This window comes from Lepisosteus oculatus, chromosome 2 (genome assembly GCF_040954835.1).
Source record: "Lepisosteus oculatus isolate fLepOcu1 chromosome 2, fLepOcu1.hap2, whole genome shotgun sequence".
In the NCBI taxonomy this organism is placed as follows: Eukaryota; Metazoa; Chordata; class Actinopteri; order Semionotiformes; family Lepisosteidae; genus Lepisosteus; species Lepisosteus oculatus.
The window spans coordinates 9,219,970-9,243,901 of record NC_090697.1 but is presented as its reverse complement, the minus strand read 5'-3'; the positions used below and the strand labels follow the sequence as shown (position 1 = coordinate 9,243,901).

The 23,932-nt window shown below is 38.0% G+C and overlaps 1 protein-coding gene and 1 long non-coding RNA gene across 11 annotated transcripts in view; one reads left to right on the top strand and one right to left on the bottom strand.

The window, feature by feature from the left end:
• The window catches only part of LOC107078298 (uncharacterized), a 29,843-nt gene extending 23,166 nt beyond the window's left edge, over nt 1–6,677 (top strand). The window contains exons 2-3 of the long non-coding RNA XR_001479238.2: nt 3,222–3,299; nt 5,833–6,677. This is a non-coding gene — a long non-coding RNA (uncharacterized lncRNA). The remainder of the gene's footprint in view (nt 1–3,221; nt 3,300–5,832) is intronic.
• filip1b (filamin A interacting protein 1b) overlaps nt 1–23,932 on the bottom strand; it is a 59,438-nt gene that overhangs the window by 23,498 nt on the left and 12,008 nt on the right. For all 10 annotated transcript variants that reach the window (XM_069196686.1, XM_015354730.2, XM_015354738.2 and 7 more), the window contains exons 2-4: nt 14,394–14,681; nt 8,746–8,919; nt 8,152–8,330 (exon numbers count right to left, since the gene is read on the bottom strand). In XM_069196686.1, the coding sequence (XP_069052787.1) occupies nt 8,152–8,330; nt 8,746–8,919; nt 14,394–14,675 (635 nt within the window). In that variant the 5' untranslated portion in view covers nt 14,676–14,681. The remainder of the gene's footprint in view (nt 1–8,151; nt 8,331–8,745; nt 8,920–14,393; nt 14,682–23,932) is intronic.

Here is a 23,932-nt window from a genome sequence, read left to right as displayed (position 1 = left end):
AGAACAATGAAAGGTGAATGTTGTGTAAAATAGCACTGGACCACTCTGTGATGATGTCATCCTTTCCATATAAGGAACAGCTCTAGTTTGGACAGCAAGGGGAGGGACTCTCCAGTGAGGGGGAAGGCGTTTTTATTTATTAGTTAACTAGCATAGGTTTGAAACAAATACCCTCTTCACAACAGCCTCTTTGTGGCAAATTAATAGACAAAGTAAAAATAAAATTGACGTAAATCATTCCCCGTATTGTAACTCATCTATTTCTGTTAAAAGTTGCCCCAACTGGGGATACAGAAGAAGTATAATGGATTTGTGAGATATTGCTTTAGGAATCCTGATAATTGTACGTAGATCATATCTTTGCAAATCAGAATTATCATTGAGCAGGACCTTGAACTGTTATATGACAGTCAGACACATACAAAAGCATTTAACACTGAAGGGTCAACAGCAATAATTTAAAAAATATTCTTGATCATTAAATACGAGTGATTAAAATCATTTTATTTTTGTCACACAAATATACACCTTCTGCAACTCATTTGAGGTCCCCCTACAATAAGTAGAAAAATGTGCCAGAATTTTTAATGATAAAACCACAGAGCCTGTAATATCACTGCTGATATACCGTAGAATGGCAAAGGCGCCATCAAGAAAGATCTGTTGGGTACAGATATGTAAATTATTCTATAATTTATCATTTAAGACTTATTCAGACAAATCAAAAACACATCTTAATGTAACCCACTTACGTTTTGTTACAGGTTTCTCGTATACTGTAGATTTGAAAGCAGTTTAAAAGTTAGCACAAAAAGTCCTGCAAATGTACAAGGTATAACATACAAGATTTTCAAGTCAAACAGATTTTAAAATAAATTAGATTTTGCAAAAATCCAGTATTGTTTTACCTTAAATATAAAGAAATGAGAAGATCCATGTTTTGTCATATGTACATAAATATAGGTAAATATGAGGCAGGGATTATAACTCTGATAACCATATTGGTATAGAAGGGGATTAAGGTGATGTAATGTGACAGATATGTTGAATTTTGTAAAAACATCAAGACCACTTAAAATAAAATGCCAAACTGCAGAAATATGTAATGAATATATTTCCATTGGCTAACCAAAGACCTAGAAGGGATTTAATAGTCAAACTGAAGAGGTGAGGTTTAGATATCAGAGGCCACACATATTTTCCAAGATTTTATTGCAGAGCATGTTGCAGACAACCGTTTTTTCCAAATAATAAATTTAAAATAATAAAGTGCCTCCAAAACTATTTCTGAAACTTTCTGAGCAAATCATTTCAATGCTTTGATTAATAGCCATCATTTATGGTACTTTCAAAAATGAAAAAAATGCAAATTTTGTGCTGAGGCAAACGTTTTTGTTTCTTTTCATTAAGTCTGCTGACAGCTTTTAAGACATATTACAAATATGCTATTATAATCGCTATTATAATGTAGTTTTGTCTTTTCATTTTCTGTCTTCTCAATGTTAGGCACCATTAACACATATTGATGCTCAGGAATGACCTTGTTCTATAATAACACTCCCAGAAATCAAAGACATGTTGTCAATGTAGTCAGAAGTCACAAGGGGTGTCAAATGTCAGATATGTACACCTGACCTTTAAACATTTGGCTAATTGTCAGAAAAAAGAAATTACCCATAAAAGCATAATGTGTTCTTTGGATCTCCTACAAGTGGATCATGATCTTTCTAGAATAAACTTTATTCAAAGCAAATGAATCACAATAGTGCCATCAGGTTTATTTAAAAAAAACTTTCCATATACTGGAATGGACTGAGAACACTGAGGCCATCTACATGAAGGGCCAGAGCCAACTTTACTTCTTGAGAAGGCTCAGGTCCTTCAATGTGTGTACTAAGATGATACATATGTTCTATCAGTTGGTTGTGGCGAGCGCCATTTTCTACACGGTGGTGTGCTGGGGCTCTGGGATTAGAGCAGGGGATGCTAACAGGCTGAACAAGCTCATCAGAAGAGCAAGTTCTGTCATTCGCTCTGATCTGGACCCCTTGGAGGTGGTGGCCGAGAGGAGAATGGTGTCCAAATGAATGACCATCATGGACATCCTCTCTATGACATGCTTGTGAGAACTAAGAGCATGTTCAGCAATAGGCTGATCCAACCATGGTGTGACAGAGAGCGCTATAGAAGGTCATTCTTGCCTTCTGCCATAAGACTGTACAACTCATCCGCTGTGTGTCTGGGTAGGGGCAACATTGACATTGACCTGTTTTTGTACTAAACATGAATTCTCTGTTTACAGCTGGTTTTCCTGTTTACAATGATTTTTGAGCAATACATGCTGGGGATTTGTGCGGTATATTTACAAGGTGCAATACATATTTTTGTGGACTGTACATTCTGGCTTGTTTTGTATCTTCTGTACTGTGAGCAATTCTGTATACTCCATTTTTAAACTTTCTACTGCACTTCTCACCGACTGTACTTACTGTATTGTATTGTTGTATTATTGTATCGCTTCGTTACACTGTGTTGTTTTGACTGTGCCAGGTTGCAGTTGTACTGCAATTTCCCTCATGGGATAATAATCGATCTCTTTATCTCTCTATCTTTCTATTTAGTTTTGCCACAAATACCTTGCTAAATTTAAAAGTGTTTCCAAACAACACGCTGAGATTCTTGAGAGTCGTAATCACTAAGCCACATCAAAGGAACTTTAAATCTATTCTAATTTGTGCATTAGATTTTCCCAAGTCCGCCACAGCTACCAGAGCACTTTATGACATTTAGTGGATGTTGGAAAGAAGTGCACACTAGAATTCAACCTAAGGCCATTCTACGCTGCAGGATGTCTGGTACATGCTATTGAGTACTGCAAAGAACTGTAAGAATATCAAACGTACATGAGCAGGCATGTATTTTAGAGCACATTCTGATCAGTCCCCCTTTTTCTCAATGGGATACACAAACCTACTGTACATATTTCATGGATCCACTTACTTACTTTACACTACCACAGATCCCACATGTGCCTGCTCTGCCTTCAAATGCCAAGGATTTATTGACTGAACTTTGCCGAGTGTGAAATGTAAGGTTTTTATTCTAATGATACTCTTGTACTTATTGTAATGCTAGATATAATTTTGTGAGTCTAAAAAAGTTAGCTCAGCCATAGGCAATAGTAATAATTCATCGATCTATCCAATTTCTGTTTCATCCAGTACGGGGCTGCAGAGGAGCCAGAGCCTGTCCCAGCAAGCAACAGGCACAAGGAGGGCTACACCCTGTGTGGGGCACCGGTATGTTGGAGAGCTCACACAGACACAGACACACTCACACCACGGCCAAGTTCCCCAGAAGCCAACCAGCATGTCCTTGGACAGTGGGAGGAAACCATAGCACCCACAAGAAACAAGGGGAGAACGTTCAAACTATACCCAAGATAGCACCCAAGGTCCAAAATTGAACCCTGGGCCCCAACACTCTGAGGCAGCAATCCCAACCAAGGCGCCACTGTGCCACCCTTTTAATGTTTACGTAAATTTCTATTTTGCAGTGTGGTTTTTATTCATGTTGTCTTATGTTTATGTAGTATAGTTTGTATTAAGCAGTTATGATGGTGTTAAAGTCTCACTTAAGTATAGAGTAATCCAATACATCACAGTACAGTACAGTACCTCTGCAACAACAGATTAATTAAATTAATTTAGTGTTTTGATCTGGGAAAAGGTATTAAAATGTATCTACCATAATCCTGCCAATTAAACTACAACATTGGCTAGAGGAAGAAAATCTGGAACAGGCTGTGGGAGTTAATTAGAATACGCAGTGGCCTGGGAAAATAAAATTAGTACCATTTCTGTTCCAAAACCGAGTGAACAATGTACAAAGGATTCTTATTTGCTGACTGATGGATGCAGTTATTTGAATTAAGGAGACAGATGTATTTGAAAAATTAAACTTCATTCAAAACGCACTTTAATAGGAGACATTTTGTAAAGGCAAGGGAAATAAAATCACATTGGGAGTCTGCCGTGTAAGTTAATATTTTTATTTAATATTTTGCTTCAGGGTGGCCATAATATTTTTAATGCTTAGTGGTGGCTATTGGCTACTAAACCATTGCACACCACAGCATAACAAACTAAAATCTAAAGTCCATGTACGAAGGCACGCAGAAAGAAGACTGGGATTCAGTTCCATGACTATCGTGTCTACCATGTTTCTTGTAATATCATCTCCCTTCAGAATGGTCACAAATTAAAAGGGGACCATTTGGACCTTAAAACTGTAATTAAACCAGGAACCATTCTCCCAGGATGAAATCTCCTTGTTACCTTTCTGGAATGGAAATACAGGAAGAACATGCAGACTCCACACATAACTGGGGCCCCAAGGTGGAGGTGAACTTGGGAGTAGAGACGGTAATACTAACCATTGCACTGCCCTGTTAGCTCTATAGGACATCTCTTATTGTACAGCTTAGACACTTCAGACACCACCAATAGACAACCATACCCTTAAACGCTCAAAACATGAAGCTCAGAATCTGCACGTCCTCACTGGAATTCTTTTCAACACACCTGTTCATCACTTGAACATGTGTGTCAGTGGCTACAAAATTATATCTGGCATGATGTCCTGATGTACAAAAACAAGAGTAATGCATACAGTTGTGAGAGAATAAAATGATAGATGTTTGTACCTGGATCTACACTATTAATACATCTGGTATTGAGAGAAGGTGGCCGTGTAACGTTTCAGGGAGGAAGTCCGATAGTGGTTTTGATGTTTAGTCAGACTGTACTCCTCGTATTGCACTGAATTGAAATGGAAATTGCATTGGAGCCACAACTACAGTACTTGGTGTGACCAACATTGTTTGGTCACAATATTTTCAGTTCAGTTCATTTTTTTTAACTGGAAAACGGACAAGAAAAAACTATCAAAAGCCCAAGTCTTTGGAACACCCTCATGATTTTACAGCTGCTGCTAAACCATCGGGGGTCATTAAGACCTGTATAGTTACAGAGTCTATTGAAAGCTTGAAGCTGGGTTAGGTCCCAATAAATACAAGTGAGAGATGGGATATGCAGAGTGTATTTAGTGTCGCTTACCTGGCTGGAGGAACTGGCATTTGGTAAGGATGAGGCTCCTCGGTCTCCCCTCAGGTTGTGAGGAGTGAGCCACAGCATTGCTGCAGGAGTGCAGATGGGGTGTCAGGTGGGATATGGGATTATACTCAAGCGAGTGGAAGTGTCAGAAATTAGGATCCACCCTTACTCCCGAAATTGTATTAGAACTTTTTTATAATTCCATTTGTGTGTTGATTCACTCCCAGAGAAGTCAAAACAAAATAATGTACTCATCTTTAGATCCAACAACAGAGGAATACCAAGAGGCCTCTGCATAGTTGTTCAAATCCAATATTTACATCAATAGGCTATGTTTTAATTCTCAAGTTTTGTATTGCCATTATTTCTAAATTGTCGATAACACACTGTGACAAAATGTAAATGCCGTGGAACTATAAATAATATTTTGTCATTTAAAATGTAACAATAGTGATTGGTTTAACACACTTCAGTTTATTTTACAATGTGGTGACTGAGTCACAGTAATTAACACCTTTTAATGTGCATCTCTCCTGTGAACAATGCATTTCTGTTGTGTACGAAGCAAAGGTAAATGGAGATTTTGGTGTGTTAAACATTAAAGTATGAGCCACGAAAGAAAGAGTAAGGTTTTGTAATCTACATGACAAACAAATTTAAAAAATGTTTCAGTAGTAGGACTCTTTAATAAAATAATTCTTTATTTCTTCCTTTGCAGGTGATCAGAGGCCTTTCATGACATCACCACAAAAGCAGCCAGAGTGCTGTAATACTAGGGTGACTGAAGCACAGAGGAATGTATTATCACAGAGTGGTGAAAGATCAGAATATTCCTGTTGGGGGGGGGAAGGATGCACTCAGAAAACTGGAAGAACCCATGTAGGAGAGAGGCCGAATAACTATACCCGTGAGCTCACATTTTTAAACACAACTTTAAAATAAAATTTAAGCCCAAATCAGACACACTCTTTACCAATCAAAGACATTTCTACTCTCACCCTTGAGATGCTCATCTGAAAAAGCATTTTTGTGAGATTATGTATTTGAAACATGGAGGAACCTATAAACTAATAAGATTAAATACTTCCTTCATAATGTGCTTTTTAAGTGGCACACATGTGCGATGCAATATTGGATATAAACTGAATTAGATTTACTTTTCTTGGCTATTCGTAGACCATCAAAAATAAATGTAATAAAAAACAACCATTGATTTGAAGACCTGATATCTCTACAACAGATTGAACAGCATAAAACCTTAGTGAACGTTTATTGTCTTTTGTAACAAGAAAAACTGTATAGATCTTACTTGGCTTAGCAAGGGCAGAGGTCAGATTGTATGATTTAAAATGTAGGTGGGGCAATTATTTTAATCTGCCATTTATTCTTTTATCAAGTCAATAATGTTTGTAATAAAGATGTTTTCCAAACTATTAAAAATATGGTACATGCACTTGGTAGAAAACAGTGTTGATAGTACTTGGGAGTTTTATTGCAGCTGTTTCTTTAACAAGCTCTGGTAGCCTGATTATCCCAGAGAATGCCATATTTGCAATTCCTCTCTCAACAGGGGGAAATGGAGTGTAACAAAACTGACTCACAGCTGGAGATATGGTCAGCAGAAGCAAATGCACTTCACTGGGATAACTACCAAAGCTGTCGAGGCTTAACATAATCCCTTGTTCTTTTAGTTTTCAGAAATGGTGGCGTGGTTACCAAACACATATTAAACGGGTTCAGATAAATTGGTGTATTGAGCAATATAAATAATCTCATGACAAAAATATGACAGAGTAACAATTTTTATTGCTTCCCTACTCTGGCAACCATTACTGGAAATGAACATCTTTCTGTTGATGGAAGAAAAACCTACATTCAGCGTAAGTACAGGGCGTAGTTGTCCGGTTACAATAAGGCAAAACGAATTAACCTAGTAAAATAGTACAAAACTAAGCACAAATTGTACAAGCAACATAAATGCTGTGCAAATAAAATAGTAAGGATTAAGTCGGCATATACACTGTGGTGACTTTTTGATCGTTGAGTATCCTTTCATGATTCACACCAACTTCCACAAGCTTTGATTAATCTACAGAAATCACATTCTGCGTGTCCTTCATCAGACTGAGTTACGTTAGGCAGACTCCAGTTGTGTCCTAGCTTGTCAGGGTTTTGAATCTGTGCCATAAGTCTGGAACACTGCTGCACAGCATGCATCTTCATTTCAGCACAAAAATGCCAATAACAGCGAAAACGTAAATGACGGGGAGTTGTGCAGATAACAGCAGCTTCTTGAACAATTTGGGGCTGCTGCATGGAGCTCCCCACTTACTCATGAGGATGACACTGAACCCTTAACAGGGATATGACCAGAGGCATGCCTCAGATCTTGTCTTATGATAAACTACGTTATAATCCACAGCAGTGCAGCCTTTTGTGCTTTTTTATCTCCCGTACACTAGCCTACTCCCACTGTGTACCTGTTGAAGGGAAACGGGTGGTCTTTCATTCTAGATATTTGTGATTGTTAGCTGCGTTCTGTCAGTTTAGAGTAGAAGATGGAGTTTTGCTTTTATTTAAATTCTGAATTCACAAACCCGGTAGATTCCAATATAAAGATTTCCATTTCTATTACACAGCTCAAAAGGTGCTACAGACAAAATGGTTTGGAAATGATTTCTTCAACTCCTGTATATTTTCTGGGTACTGCTTTATATATCATCACATCTTCTTTGCAGCTAAGAAATAATTATGAACTCTATTCAGTAGGAGGTCTATATCCAAACATGCACCTCCATGCACCTAGTCACTGCACACTAAGATTAACTGACTTACTCAATCATTTTTGCTGGAATGTAAAAATTGGTCAATTTTTTTTCAATGAAATAAAAACATGTCCATGTGTGCCTTTCAGCTTTTACTCCATCGTTCAGAAAGGTGGAGTAAAAAGCTTAAAAATCCTCCTGTAAGTATCCACTCAAGCCGGTGCTTCACCGGTGCCGGTGCTTCAGAAGGGAGAAAAAAGCCAAGTTCTCACCTCTCTCTCTCCTGCTCCAGCAGGTTGGTGAAGTCGTCGCTCTTGTTCATGTAGTCTGCGTGTTTGCGCTTTTCGCTCTCCAGCTCGTTCACAGTGCGCCGGTGGCATTTTTCCGCCAGAAGGAGCTGTTCCAGCATGCGGCGGTAGGTCTCTCTGTGCTTGTCTTCCAGTTTGTCCAGCTGGAGACGAGAAAAGTCAAGTCTCCACTTTTCCCTGTTCAAATGTGGACTCTTTTCATTGAATTTAAATGTATACCATGTTACACTGTACTTCAGGTGTCTTTCAGGACTTAACTCTTCTATTATTGATTACATGAGCTTTCACCTGTTTAGTATATGACCAAAACAATAGGGTCCTACTAGCTCCTGCCCTGTGGCAACATAATACTAATGCTAAAAATAAAAACCTATAAATAATTTGTTTGATATTCATATTATGCCATATACCATATTAACAGATTTAACTTTGACTTTCACTTCTTGCATGGGTATAAGCTGTATATTTGCACTCAAGTAGCATTGCACAAAGGAGTTTGAGAAGCTCTTTACAGTTGAACTGGTCAGATTCAGTGGAATTGTATTTCCACAACAGTACCTCTGCTATGGGCTTCTCATACACATCGTCCCCAGTGGATTTGGACTTGGCGAGGAGAGCGTCTCTATACAGGGCCCGCAGAGCCTTGTCTGGGACCGCTGAGCCATAGTGCGCTTCTAGCACCTCGGATTTGGTCTTCTCTGTCTTCAGCATGTGGATAAGATCCTCTCGAGCCTGTAGGACGCAACATAGAATGAACACGTTTCCTCCACCCAGACACGAAATACGGGAGGTGGCAGAGAAAATCCGAGAACTGCAGAATTTCATTTTCTCTAGGTTTACAGCTAATATGATGCGGCCATCTGAAGCGAAGATGCCCACTTTGGTAAATATAAACTGTTGATATTTCATATATTCCTCAGATAATTCCTGATGTAATATGGGGGCATGTGTTTAATCATTTAGATTACAATAAACTGAGATTTTTCAAAACTACCTACGTCATGTATACTACTGTATTCTAGACATAAACCACTAGATGGGGCTGATCCACGAGGCCTGGAAAGGTAGGTTTTGGAAATCCCACCTTTTTCCTCAAAAACATTATTCTTTCTTCAGGACAGCAGTGGGGTTTATAACACATGTTCGGGAGGATGTTTAGTTGCTAATTTCAAACTCTCCCACTCTTCATATATGTCTCGTATCCAGGTCTTCCCTTCAGATAGTTCTTTGGCATCCCTACTGCCTCCTCATCTGCACCCTTGCAGCAGCTCCCTGGCTCATTCCTCACACTAGTGAGGAGGGGTTTGGGCTGCCATTCCCTCAGCTAGGCGAGTCATGCCAAATACTTTTTACATATTTCATCCCACTATTGCATGAGCCGAGAAGAAAATGCAAACATGAAGATGTACTGCTCTGCATCATCAGTGAGGTTCACAGGAACCGGAGCCAATTCCAAAAACAAAGTCCCTGGTTGGGACTTTCTAATTGTTATTCTTGCTGTTAGTGCCCCTGTTAGTGCCCCTGTTTTTAGTTGTTGTCATTACTATGTCCTGTATACTGTATTGTAACGCATACAGCCGACATTGCAGGTTGTGTGAGCCGGCTTGGCAGCACGGTGACGTCACTGCCCTTCCCTGTGAATAGCAGGGACCGCAGCTGCTGGGCTGAAGGGAGATCTCCCTTTAGCTCAACTGCCTGGTGTAACGAACAGTTCTTTCCGGACCCTATGCAGACGACACAATCCGACGGAGTGGGGAAACACTAGGGAAACGTCATGCAGGAAAACGGGGCTGAAGACAGGGGGGCGTGTCCAAGGTGCGCTGGTGCACGGGGGAGGTGTGGCCGAGGCGAACAATCCAAAAGAGAAGTCCTTAGGGAATATCCAAAACACAAGGGTAAGTCCAAAACCAGGAGATCCATCAGAACAAAGAATTAAAAACCACGAAGGCCGGGTCGGAACCGGCGGACGGGGAACAGGAACGGGAACAGAGGTTAAAACCTTAACGGGACCAAGCGCTTCCAGGTCCCGGACTCGCACGATATGGAAATCAGATGCAGAGCCCGGAAGAGCGTCAGCGCCTGGCTTTTAAGGTGGGCTGGGAATAGGGAGCAGGTGCATAGAATGAAGTCTCACGTGAACGGGCTGGAGCACCCTTAAGGAGGGGGAACTATAATCGCGACACCTGGGTCCCTGTTGAGTAATGCTGGAGGCCCGGGTTTGATTCCCCAGCGGTGGGGGCCGACCTGAGGCGGCAGCAGTTAGGGCGCATACCCACGTGAACCTGAGAGCACTACAGTATGTTCCTGTGTGTTTTTAGCAAACTTTTACTTCTGTACAGTATGTAATAACAATATGTCATGGGTGATGGTGTGTGATTAAGATGGCAATAAGAAGAAGAAGAATTGCGCTCTTACCAAATGCTTTGGCGTCTATTTTAATCTACATGCTTCTGGATCTGAGACACAGCAGCCTTTTCTGAGAAAGCATTTAGTATAGGAAGAAAGCATTCAAAGAATATAAAGTCTAGGAATGTGCCTGTACCGACCTAATATTGTACTAGAACTGGAATAAGGAAATACAGGATTCAGACATTTTTTAAAAAGAAATTACGGATATTTGGGCCTTCAGCTGTTAAATCTCTGTAAGAGAATCACCCATATTCCCACCTAATGAAAGGTGGACTGTTAAAAAAAGAGCACTGTTTCCACCCAGTGGCTGTGGACTGCAACTGCTTTTGGTAACAAAAAAGCCAGGCATTGACATGAACATACTGTACTGTAATTGTGAAGTTACTAAGAAAACATTATTTTTTACACCATTAAAAGAAAGGAGGTATATTTTGTAGTTTGGTTAATTATGTAAAGCATAGGTTGAAATCCAAATAAAAGGAGATCACTCAGCTCATCACATGCTGCTGAAGGCAACAGCAGACCAGGCTAATGTGTCAATTCAGACAGACGTTTAAGTTTACGGGCAGTGATAAAGAGTTGAGAAAGGCAAGGAAAGAAGTCTTACTACGTCTCATGCAGAGCCGCAACAATTGCAATGGGGTGAGTGGCAATGGAAATGATCCTGTAATGTGGGGCAGCTGTAATCACCACTGTAGGTGGGCTCACACAGTGTTTTACGGTATTGAGTTATGTTTTGACAGAGCACTGTATACACAATCCAGCATACATATTGTATATTTGTGGTAATGTAAGTCTTGGTATTCCTTCCTTGAAATATTTACAGCTTCTGTACAGATACAAAAAAAGCTGACATAATTTGAATAAATATCACAATTAACTTTAAGGGTCAAATACACAATTTAATATAAACAAATCATTGAAATAGTACATTTGTCATCAATTGCTATTACATTATTTCCAAATGTGATGGCAAGTTCACATCTTTAGTCACATCTGTTATCATCTGTCAGCAGATATGTTAGACCATTTTTGCTAACAAAGTTCCTTAAGACTTATAAAGTCAGACACGTGATGTCTGCCTACCCTAGATTTCAGATTATACTGTATAGCGTTTCTATACAAAACAAGTCAGGATACACACAGTATATTACAGTTGGTATGATACATAGAGGATTGATCTGAGCCTTTTTGGGTGATCTTCTGTGTGCTGCATCTGCTAGTTTCTTAGGGTGTCTGTTTCTGGGAAGCATTACAATTGTGCCAAATTCTTAGTGTTTCTCAATAATTCCAGATTTGTTTTACTTTTCAGACAGTTTCCTATCCAATGTTTTGCTCTCTGTCTTGTATAATAACATCTCTCACCTTCACACCTACCTCTTATGTTTTCACCATCTTGGAAATACTAATGAAGGTCTTTTCTGTTCTACCTCTTTTTGTATATTAAATGTCATCCAGTTGTTTTGACTGTCAGTTGTGCTATTATTAATAACTCCTGTTTTTTTTCATGAACATTAGCCATGCACAAACTGTTATTGTTTCTACTAACATATCATATTCTAACATATTCCAGTGCCAGTTCTGTTGTCAATGAGCATCTTACTATTTATAACATCATGGCTTATTTAGTAAGCATACCACTTATTGATTATGCATATTGATGTGTTAATACCATCTGCTCATTCTGAAAGCGACTCTTTATTGTTAATTATAATTAATAATTGCTTACACTTATATAGCGCTTTTTCTGGACACTCCACTCAAAGCGCTTTACAGGTAATGGGGTCTCCCCTCCACCACCACCAATGTGCAGCATTGTTCTTTGTCACATTGATTTGTGGGGAAAAAATATTGTATATTATTGCCTAGGGGAATGTACATGAGGCATAGTTGCACTATACATTTCTTCAAAGCATGAAAATCATTTACTTCTGAAACCCGTGCCAGTGGCTCCTGCAGTTTCACATTGGAACATTAATGACACAATGGAAAAATAAATACTATAACAGCAGAGAAGCACTATCAACGTGTCTCAAATGTCTACACCTTGCCTCTCAGGAGAGATTAATTAAACTCCACTCTGTAATAATTAGCAAGCCTGATGTCTGATACAATGTGTGCACAGTTTCCTGTTTCCGTCCCTATCTCTGATCAGGAAATGTTTAAAAGCCTACAGTGGGCACAGATAGAGATTAATGGCTGTTATTTCCAGGATGCTTCGGGAGCCCACCATTTCCAGTATAAGCATATGCTATGAGAGGCAGCAATCTGTCCAACAAAGAGAAGATTTCTCCCCAAAGTTATACATTTTCTAACAGGTCTTCTTTTAGGAAAGAATGTTTATCCTTCCTTAACAAAAGGTTTGTGCCTTTCAAAACATTGTCCACCTGCTGCAACAGGTCTGAATTGTACCAGTTGGAAAGAAGTGGAGATGATAGGGCTCTGAAGAATAACCTGAGCCACATGAACCTCTTACACTCTGTTTGAAATACTAAGGCCAGGGCTCACTGGCAGAAGGCATCATAAGAGGAAACCATAAATAATATGCATTAAAATTAAATTAAAACTACAGTTTTAATGTAAAAAAGTGGAAATGATGCAATGCACTTTTATCTTATTATGACACCTGTACATACTGTCAATGCTATAGTAAAACCAGTGAAATATTTCCATCTTATGAATTGATGTAAAAGCAGATAACTGCTGACTTCACAAAGGAATACCGAAAAGCATCAGATTCGGATAAAACGTAGGGTGAAGAGCTGTGATGTTTTTTTCATGTTGTTGGATACATGTAGCGTGAATGCTCTAATGACTTTATGTTGAGATGTTTCTGTCAAAAGCATTCTCAGAAGTGTGTCCTGATTCTTTATTAATGAGTCACACATAATTTAGCAATGTTAGCATGTCAGTGTGCAAAAATTAATGCCAGTTCAAATGATTCATTTTATACCTTCCATGGGTTTTTTATACACTTTTTTAATTTTATATTCATGATAGATATATTACTATGATATATTCATATTTATTTTAGATATATTCATGGTATAAACTTTCATATCATCCGCCCAGGTCAATTAGTTAGGGTTGTGCAATTAGTAATGGCTTGAGAGCAGGTGCTGTGTTTCAGTATATATTACCTGTAAGAGCTACAGTAAAACTCTGTTGCCCATATATTAAAACTATGCAAAACATTACTCTTCAGTATATGTTACTCTCGATTCATTATATATATTATATATTAGCATATATATTATGTGTAAAAGGTTTTTCAACCATTTACTTTTTATAGCAAGCAAAGTAAAACTGTACTATAGATTCCAAGAAACAAATACTGCTGAAAGCACTATAGAATGATTTCTCTACACTTACAATCATAGACAAGACATCTAAAAACCCATTAATTAAAGTAGCAATATTTACATTTCCATACTCTTAAATAGTAGCTTATTAGTAACACTTTACGTATTGACTGTCAGTTTTTGTGTGTATGTGATTACTATGTACGTGATTACTATACGTTTTTGATTACTTTACATATGTTTGGTAAAATATCAATGATAGCTATTGGTTTTGGCAAAAGCAGGAGGTAATTTCAGCAATTTTACCAGTTCATATTGTTTTTCACATATTCAGCAAAATATTGTCCATTACCACATGTTTGAATAATCTTAGCATTTCTATGCAGAAATTAAACACAGCAAGGCTAAAAAGCTAGTAACACTTTCGTTAACTATAATAAAAGACACAGGACAGGCTTGGGTGGATGCAAAATAAATACCAGATTATCCTCTTACCTGAAGTTCTCCTTCCATAACACTCAGAAGTCGCAGAAGATCATCTTTGGAAAGGTCTAGTAATCCCTTTTTTTGGTCACTGGCCTCTGAGGTCTTCTGGTGCCTTTTGACTGTTCCTGAGACCATCACCTCTCCTTCATTCTGCCGTCGAGATTTGTTCTTTTTCTTCTTAGGGTTTTGAGTGTTTCCATCTTCTTCTTCTTCCGATGTGCCATTGCTTGGCTGGGAGACGGTCATTTCCCCATTGGCTGGGCTTTCCTCCCCATTGTTTCTGGATCTCATCTTCACCTACGCAGAGAGAAGCAACACTTGAGTCTAAAAACAGTACAGGATATCATTTTTTCTTTACTGTGTATGAAGGTGTATCTCCAAGTGACTTCTAAATAATTATACATTAGGATCTCAACATCTGCGAACTTAACACCCGCGAATTCACTTATTCGAGATTCAGTCGTGTATGGAAGAAGTGCTGAGCAGGATGAAACTGAGCTGAAGGTTGTTAAGCACAGCTTTCAAATTAGCTGCTCAAAAGACAAGGATCTTGAGACAAATCTAGCTCGTGAGTGAGCATCTCCCTGCTCCCTGTCCAGGTACCCACACCCAGAATCCTCATCCCAGCCTGGCCTTGTTTTGGTTTTGTGTCGAACGCTCCAGGTTCTGTGTCAGGAGGTCCCGGTTAGCTGATTACTATATGTTTTTGATTACTGTTGTTTGTTCTAGTTGACCAGTGATATTTTAATTAGCTTAAATCAATGCATTAGTAATTTAATTATCATTTATGGGGTGATTACGTATGTCCTCTAACCATAAATAGTATATACTGTAGTATATTATTTGACGGTAATGAGGTGGAGATGGTTATATGTGCATTTGGTGAATTTCTCTGCGCCAGACCTTCACGAATGTTGAGTCCCTACTGTATTCAGATGAAGATAAAGCAAATCGTTGTATTTTATTCATGTTGATAAGGAATAAGCTGGTTGGGTTTTCTGTCAGGAAAACTATAGGTTAAAAATGAATGAAACGGAATATGACAGGCAAACATGACATAGCTGGTCTGAATTCAGCAATGCTGATAAATCACTCCAGCCACCTACCTGCTAGATAAGATGCAATTGTTCAGTACCCTGGACAGTGTCTCTCATTCATCTCATGGTGAGACAACAATATTAACAATCTTAAGATTTCAGTTTACAGCTTAAGTAAAAAAATAGACATAATTGTTCATAATAATAATTGCTTACACTTATATAGCGCTTTTCTGGACACTCCACTCAAAGCACTTTACAGGTAATGGGGACTCCCCTCCACCACCACCACTGTACAGCCCCACCTGGATGATGCGACGGCAGCCATAGTGCATCAGAAAACTCACCACACATCAGCTATCAGTGGGGAGGAGAACAGAGTGATGAAGCCAGTTCATAGAGGGGGATTATTAGGAGGCCATGATTGGTAAGGGCCAATGGGAAATTTGGCCAGGAAGCCAAATTTTACTCTTTTCAAGAAACGCCCTGTGACTTTTAATGACCACAGAGAGGACCTCGGTTTTATGTCTCATCCAAAGGACGGCGCCTGTTTACAGTATAGTGTCCCTGTCCCTATACTAGGGCTTTAGGACCCACATGGACCGCAGGGTGAGCGCCCCCTGCTGGCCTCACTAACACCTCTTCCAGCAGCAACCTTCTTTTTCCCAGGAGGTCTCCCATCCAGGTACTGACCAGGCTGAGCTGAGCTGCTGAGCTTCAGTGGGCTGCCAGTTGTGAGTTGCAGAGTGATATTGCTGTTGGCTAAGTTAAGGTAAATATACTTCCATTTCGTTTTTGTTTCCCACCAGAAATCTCTTTTTTTCTTCTAGACTAAATTATACATGATTTCCACCTTTAACTCAATTGTTGTGTGTACAATGAAACTGTATAAAAATGTAATTTCATAACAAAATTACTGTTTTGATATCTGCATCTGCAGAATTTGACTATAAAGGCCTACAGTACACTGTGTAATGCAATAAAGCAGCCATTTTGATTAGCGATCTTGTGATGCCACTAAGGGTTTGCTCTTACAAAATTCCTCTTTACATTATGATATCCTAAAATAGCCCATAATTACTGTTATATTATCTAGTTCTAGTGAAGGGTTTGTCAGATGCTAGAGGAAGCTGTTGAGTGTGTCAAACTATGCAAGTTTAGTACATAGTTAAGGTTTTATATCTGTCTGTATTCATTCCAAAGTCAACATACTATAGTAGTCAATAAGAAAGGCACTGGGCTAAATACACATACAGAGTTGTAACTCATTTGCCTGTTCTGTAAGCACTCATTTCACATGTTGGGCCACTTTTACCACAGCACCATGATGTATTGAAATAATTTTTCATCCTTGTGTTCAACTCCTGTGTTTACACTGTCTGGGTCGGGGTTTCTTACATTTGAGAGGAAACAGTATGTGCCTAAATGGCTAAAAATGTTTAATGTTCTTATGAATAAGAGAAATTTAACCTGGACCAAATCTCTGTAAGTAATTTCTATATTTTGGCATGACAGCAGTCATCAATAAGAAGCCATTAATCCATAAAATAGAATTTTTATTAGAACAGATACAGTAATTTAAGTACTTAAAATTTATAAGCAATGAACTTAGAATCATCCCATTGTATTTAGCATATTTTATACCAACATTTTAATTTATTCCCTACAGTACATAAGCTATAAGGCTATGTATTCAAGAGCAAGATTTCTTTCTACACCTTCAATAAGTAATGATGAATGTTACAAGTAGTACATTCTGACAGTGACAGAGTGGTCTTTTGGTATTTGGCTTTTGCCTTTGTATAAGTATGACATCAGGACTTATAATTGCTCACAGATAATTAACAAATATGCAGTACCTCCCTTGTGATCGAATGAAACATTTGACCTCTTACTCATACAGTACAATTCACAATATCGCAAGGAAAATCATATTCAAAGATGTACTGGATGTCATGCTGATTTTTCACTTGCTATGTCATAGGGATTAGTAGGCAAAATAAGGTGCATGATCCAAGTCCAGCTACAAGGCCTGTCCCAGAGCTCTCAGAGGAACATGTGAAGCAATCTGGAACAGGAAAACAATGTGCAGGAACAAACCTACGTGAATAATAAAACATTTATGTTAATCCCGATTAAAGAAAGATGTTCCTGACAAATTATTGGTAGAAAGTTCATCTCTTCTGTTATCGAGAAACTACCATGAAAGCCATGAGTCCTGCTTACAGCACTGTTTAAAATGTGTTGGGCTGGAATCTGTCATTAACAATAGTCTTTATTAACGAAAACTATCACCTTGCCACATAAGAATTCTTTCCCAATTGCCACCTCATACAGTATTTAAGACTCTGAAACAGTACCACCTTACTTCCACTGTCCTTGCAATGGTGTAGCACCATTTCTAATGGGTTGCCTGAAAACCAATGACATTGCAACATGTGTCAAATAATTTTCAACATTTCCTCATATTTGTTTTTCCACAGATACTTCCCATAAAACCACCACAATTTCAATAATTTTAGTTAAAACTGGTAAATTAAATGAGTGATAATTTACCAAAAGATTGGCTTTCTTAAGGACATGCACCAACTTCAGATACACCAGAAGTTGAGTAAAGAGGAGTATACACTGTAGTAGAGTGATAAGATAGTAAGGTACAACTTAAGGACTTCTTTTCCTAGAGAGAGGCAGAAAAATCTGAAACGGCAGCTTTAATTTGTGTTCAAATGATTTGTTTTTCTGTGAAACACTGTGAAAAGTCACTATTCCGAGTAACAGCATTGGTCACCTCTGTTTGAAAAACATGTGAATTTATCAATTTATCTAATGTTTTTAAAGGATAAAGAGTCAGTTTGATGTTTACATTAAATAAGAAAAATAAGCATCCTTAATTATGCTAGTGTGTCCTTTTATTGTTACTGCTTCAAAAAGGATGTCCAGATTCAAAATTTCAGTTTTATGAAACATTATTGGTGTACTGTGAACCACTGATTACTCTATCTTAAAGAAAACAAACCCAGGAAACAACAATTCTTATGTATCCACTGAAATCATAATAAAAAATACTACAACTGCTTCAGCTATGAATTCTACCATTACCCCTACAATCAACACATTCAGAAGCACACACAAGCTCTGTTAAGGAAGAGACATTGTCAAGCGGGATATTCAAACAGGCTGATAAGGAGTTATAGAGCTTCAGGCTTATTTCTTTACAGGGCTTTTCCTCATGCTGTTACATCTGGATATTGACAAGTCTGTATTTGAAATATATTAATTAAAAAGGGTGGAACCCTGATAAAGTCAACAATACCGAAATATCAGAAGCACTTTTTTTTCCTGGGATAGAAACCACTGATAACACTTGACATATGTTTCCATTGTAAGAGCTTGCTTGCCAAACTGGTATTTTTGTAACCTTGCCTGTGCATCATAAATAATACTTGTAGTCATCATGCGATGACAGAGAGGGGACACTTCAATAATGGGGACAAAGTTCCTGAAGTCTCACCACGGTCCTGATGAAACTGCTGCGTGACTCAGGCTAACAAAAATGCTGGCAACCAAATAGTGGCAGCTAGTTTCAGCTTCCAATTATTTATAGTTGCATCAGGGGCAAGCCAAAAGTTCCCAATGGTAAGGCATCAAGGTCTTTTTATTATTTCTACTGTCAATTTGCAGAAGCATCCAGGACAGTCTTGTGTATATAAGAAAAACAGGAGAAGCATAACCATAAAAGGACTGAAATACCACAGTCAACTGCAGGAATGTTTATTTCAGCCAGTACATTGGGCCATGTTTTTGACAAAATTGCCAGCTCAAGGCAATATATCTTGGTTTTCAGGCAACAAAATAAGAACTAATATAAGGTAGCCAGTGTTATTGTAACATTTTATACCAATAACAGAATGAAAATTTCTCTTAGTCATTCTAACGATGTACATTTGTAGATTTACTGTAAGTGTTGGTACTCCAACTGTGAACTCAATTCACCTGGTACCTTTACAAGATCTTTACCACTACAGGACATGCTGATATTGAGTAAACCCCAGGAAGGGGTATTTTATAAATATGGTTTTCATAGTATTGTTAAACCTAACAAGCTAGGGAATAAAATTTCAGATGAAAAGATCTGATACTTTTATCTGCTGTACAGGTAGTGCATACTTTATATAGGGAGAGGTTTTGAAAATAAAACATTTAATTTCAAGTAATACTGTATGTAAATTTGCAGAGTTAACAGCTTTCAATGTTTTGCTTTTTAACTTCAGTGTTTTTAAATTACAAGTTAAAGTAATCTGTATCTGCAATTTCCCTCATGGGATCAATAAAGTATCTATCTATCATCTATCTAAAGGTTTATTCCATGCTGAAAAAAGAAGAAAGAAAACACAGCGTTTTGGCTGTGGAGCCTTCTTTGGGTGTAAGAAAGATAGGGCAGACAGCAAAGATAATATAGCCTGGGAAAACAAGGTGTGTTTTCAAATTACTGTTAATTCTAGCATAGGAAAAAGCCCCAGTTTTATTGTAGTTCTTTATTGTAGTTTTTTAGGGCTTTCAAGGATGTTTATGTAAATATGTTGTGTATCTGTATTTATTGCTGTATCCAGTAACAGATTTTACCCCTGTCTTCTGTAATGTGCAATTAAAGTCACATGGATGTATTCTCATTTTTGGGAAATCCCGTCAGAGCTACTATTGAGACTACAGATGGATCCTGAACAGGAAGAATTACATTGATTTCTCAAGGGAGCTTAACACCTGAGCCTTGAGCTGAGTTGCAAGTTCAGTATTTGAATTCCAGCTAATGAGTTTAGTTGCTGACATATTTGTGAGCTTTTCTGAGAAAGGATCATTTCCTGTTGTACCGTACTGACAAAGCAGTTCAGGGTAGTCAAAGAGTAAAAAAATGCATTGAGACAGGTACTGTAGGAGTCTGGGAAGCATCCAGGATTAAGAGAATGTCACACATATTTAAAAAACAGCTGGGGGACTCAGATTTGCTGAGCATGCTATTGCTTATCTCAGGCTGCAGACAAGGCCCTGTGCAAGTGTGAAATAGATTGACAGCAATATAGAGAGTGAAAGTGAGGAGTTAAACTGTGACTGAGAGAGAGAAGCAAACATATATATTTATAAAACACTGTTTTTTATATTGTTTGTACTGTTTATATATTATATATACTGTTTATATATTTATAACAGTAATAATTCCCCCTGTCAAGAAATCTCTCAATGAAAGGTACAAAAGCCTATTTCAATTTAATGTCCCTATCAATAAAGGGTATCTTATGGGATTTGATTCAATAGTCCTGTCTGCCAGTTCTTTAAGAATTAATTCCAGTCCTTTACAAACTCTAAAACTTCTTAGGAGTCGAGTGCTCCCACAGCTACCTCCTGACTGCTGTTTCTCCAACCCGAAGTCTGCCTCCCCAGGACAGTTATTGTACTTATGTCTAATCAGGCCACTTTTATTAAACCTGCTCCTTTTCCATGATGCTAAAGAATATTACTCCATTTTTCATTCTCATGGGAGGCACATTCCATTGTTACAAATGTAATGAGGTCATGGAAAGTTCAATCACTATGCTGAGAAGAAGGGCTTCTGGAGTAAAGTTAAACATGCTAATTGGATAACTAACAACACTGTACTTCTAATATGTCATTCAGACAGCTATTCTTGCATTGCTGTGCAAAACAAAACCACAGTTGTGCTTTCAACTGCTGAACTTACCAGTATAATAAAATGGCCCTGCGTTATGACAAACACACAGAGAAAGTTAGCAATTATTACCTCCTGCTCAATTAACATTTCAAAACTGGATACTTGTGAAGATTATAACCTAATACAAAGGTTTCTATACCCTTTGTGTATTTAATTAATGTGCCAGACTGACAAAAAAGCAATAAGCAGAGTATCAAAACTCCACAGATGGATACTGTTATTTAGTATTGTACCATCTTTAATTTATTCTGTACCCCACAGCTGTCACTTTCCTGAACTCCTGTCTGATTACAAGCATCCATCGCTCATCTGACTGACCTGAACTGCTGCCGGTCAGTTATATGTAATCTTAAACAAATTACAAAAGCATATCCTTGTAAAAATACATTAGAGCAAGGTAAAATCTTAAGACGCATGGTACCTCCTAGCCTCTCTTTTAAGTTTAAGGTTTGAAATCTTTCCTGGTTTACCACACTTATATGATCCTGTCTTTCTTCAGAAAAGGGGTTCTCTCTGAATCATACTTCAGTTGAAACGTTATTAAAGGTTTCAGAGTTGTACCCCAGTGCCTTGAAAATACTTCTTTGCTATTCAAATAAGTTATCACTATTATTTTCAACAATAGGCAGATAACCTCCCAAGAAATGTGTCGAAAAATCACTTTATATGACTCTTATATTCCAATAATGAACAAATCAAATTAAACGAGCCTTGTGTCTTTATTCCTAAAATTATTGTCATAATTATTAAAATATTGTATGGTAACACTAACAAAACTTTAATGTACATTCTTCATGAGGGATTTAAACATCCAGCCAAAAGAACTCAACAAAAATAAAATTGCTGTTTTCAGGACAGTGACGTGACTATTTTTAGTTTTTTGATAGTGAGGCGAAACAAGGCCCAGATTCCCAATCTTCCTGGAAAGTTGTCCACAATCTTCAGCTCCAGCTGTCTTCGAATGAAATCTCTCAGCTTATTTATAGATATCCCACTTGTGCTCCGGGTGTATCGGGGGAAAAAGGAGGCAGATCACTTTATAAGCGATCAGCATATACAAGGATGCCATTCATAGCAAATATTTCATTTTAATCCTTAGCTGTATACTACCCTGCACCTACCCAGTTGTACACAATAACACACTGCATCTTGGGTTTGCTGACTGGAGTTGTCTGACAGTACCTGCTGTACCAACAAATTTCAGCTGCATGTTGTGTATACTGTATCTAAGGATGTGTGCCTGTTTGGCACTAAGAGAAAGATAAGAAACTGGCACACATATTTACAGGACAATCTAATTTTGAACACCCCTTGCAGTGCAGCATTACTACAGCAGTAAAATTCTGACTCAGAAATAAAAAAAAACGTATATTTGCCAGTTACAACAGTTTTTTTTAAATTGACATATAACATACATTCCGTCATGAGCCAACAATAGCTCTGGCCTTCACTAGCATTGTTAGTCCACCTGGTGTTTGTCCCTGTGGGATGTTAAATGTCCCTGCGTTTAACTTTATGATGAAAGGAAGTACGTACTGCACAGCTGCTGGTTCCAGAATTAAAAACGCCTGGTTTTAGTCCCTTGCAAGGGGACCTGCATGCCAAACACTTTCAGGTTTAAGAGGGCGGTCATTATTAATGTTCTTGTTGATTGAATTAATGCTTAAAAATCTAAAATCAGCTAACCCAACGTGGGCGGTATTTAATGGGCTTGTAAAGGAACAGATAAAGGTTCATTCCATGCTGAAGAGAAAAGTAAAGAGACACAACGTTTCAGCTGTGGAGCCTTCCTTAGGTCAATGGGCTAAGTATACAGTATATCTGTGTACACAGGTACCTAATACTGTATAATGGGTAAATCTTAATTCATGGGTTGCACAAATTTGAGTAGCACCCATGCCCTGTAAAGCACTGTCTTGATTCTTTAAGGGGAACCCATATCTTCAGTCTATTTTAGCCCCTTCAGTCTATTTTAGTCTATTTTGGACCCATTGGGCCAGTCTCAGGGGCATATAGTTAACTGCAGCTAAACAAGGTACTGACAGGTGGTGGCAGCTGTCCAAATTCCCCCAATTCTGGAGTGGCAAAAATCCCTTTGAAATTTTTAAATTTTAAATTTCAATTAAGTACAAATTAAATGTGACTAAATAAGGAAATAAAAGCGTTTGGATTAGGATGTGTAGCAACAAGGTTTTGCAGCTAAGGAAGTCTCTATACATGGTATGGTTATGGTTACATTGTGATGTTAAAATCTATTTTATTAAAACAAAAATTCAAAGTGCTTTCTTACATTTTCTGGACATTTGAAGAAAACAATGGTGGACTTATTTTTTAATGTCATGAAGAGTCTGTTTTTTCTTTACATTCTTGTGACACAGGCAATCATTGATACTCTGTAAGACTGTTCTAAACCTGCATGCTTCACATTCTTAAACGTCTCTTGATGCTGTGTTTGGGCTGAGCTCTTTTTTAGATGCTTATGAGTATGTGAAATAACATTGAAAGACAATCATTTCTCTGTTTTGTGAACACTCTAGACAACCTTACAATGTTGTGGGTCATTAGTGAAGAATAGTCACTGAGAACATATACATTAGCTCCGTGAAATAATATGGCCTGTATTGTGTAACTGAAAACTTAAACTCAACTTTATTTTTCTTGTCTCAAAAATATTTAATAGAGTACTTTTCTGAAGAGGTTTAAAACAATTTCACAACCAAAGAAGAAAAAAATAGAAGCTTAATAACTCAATCCCTTTTGAGCATTTTGCAATTTGAGTAGCACTG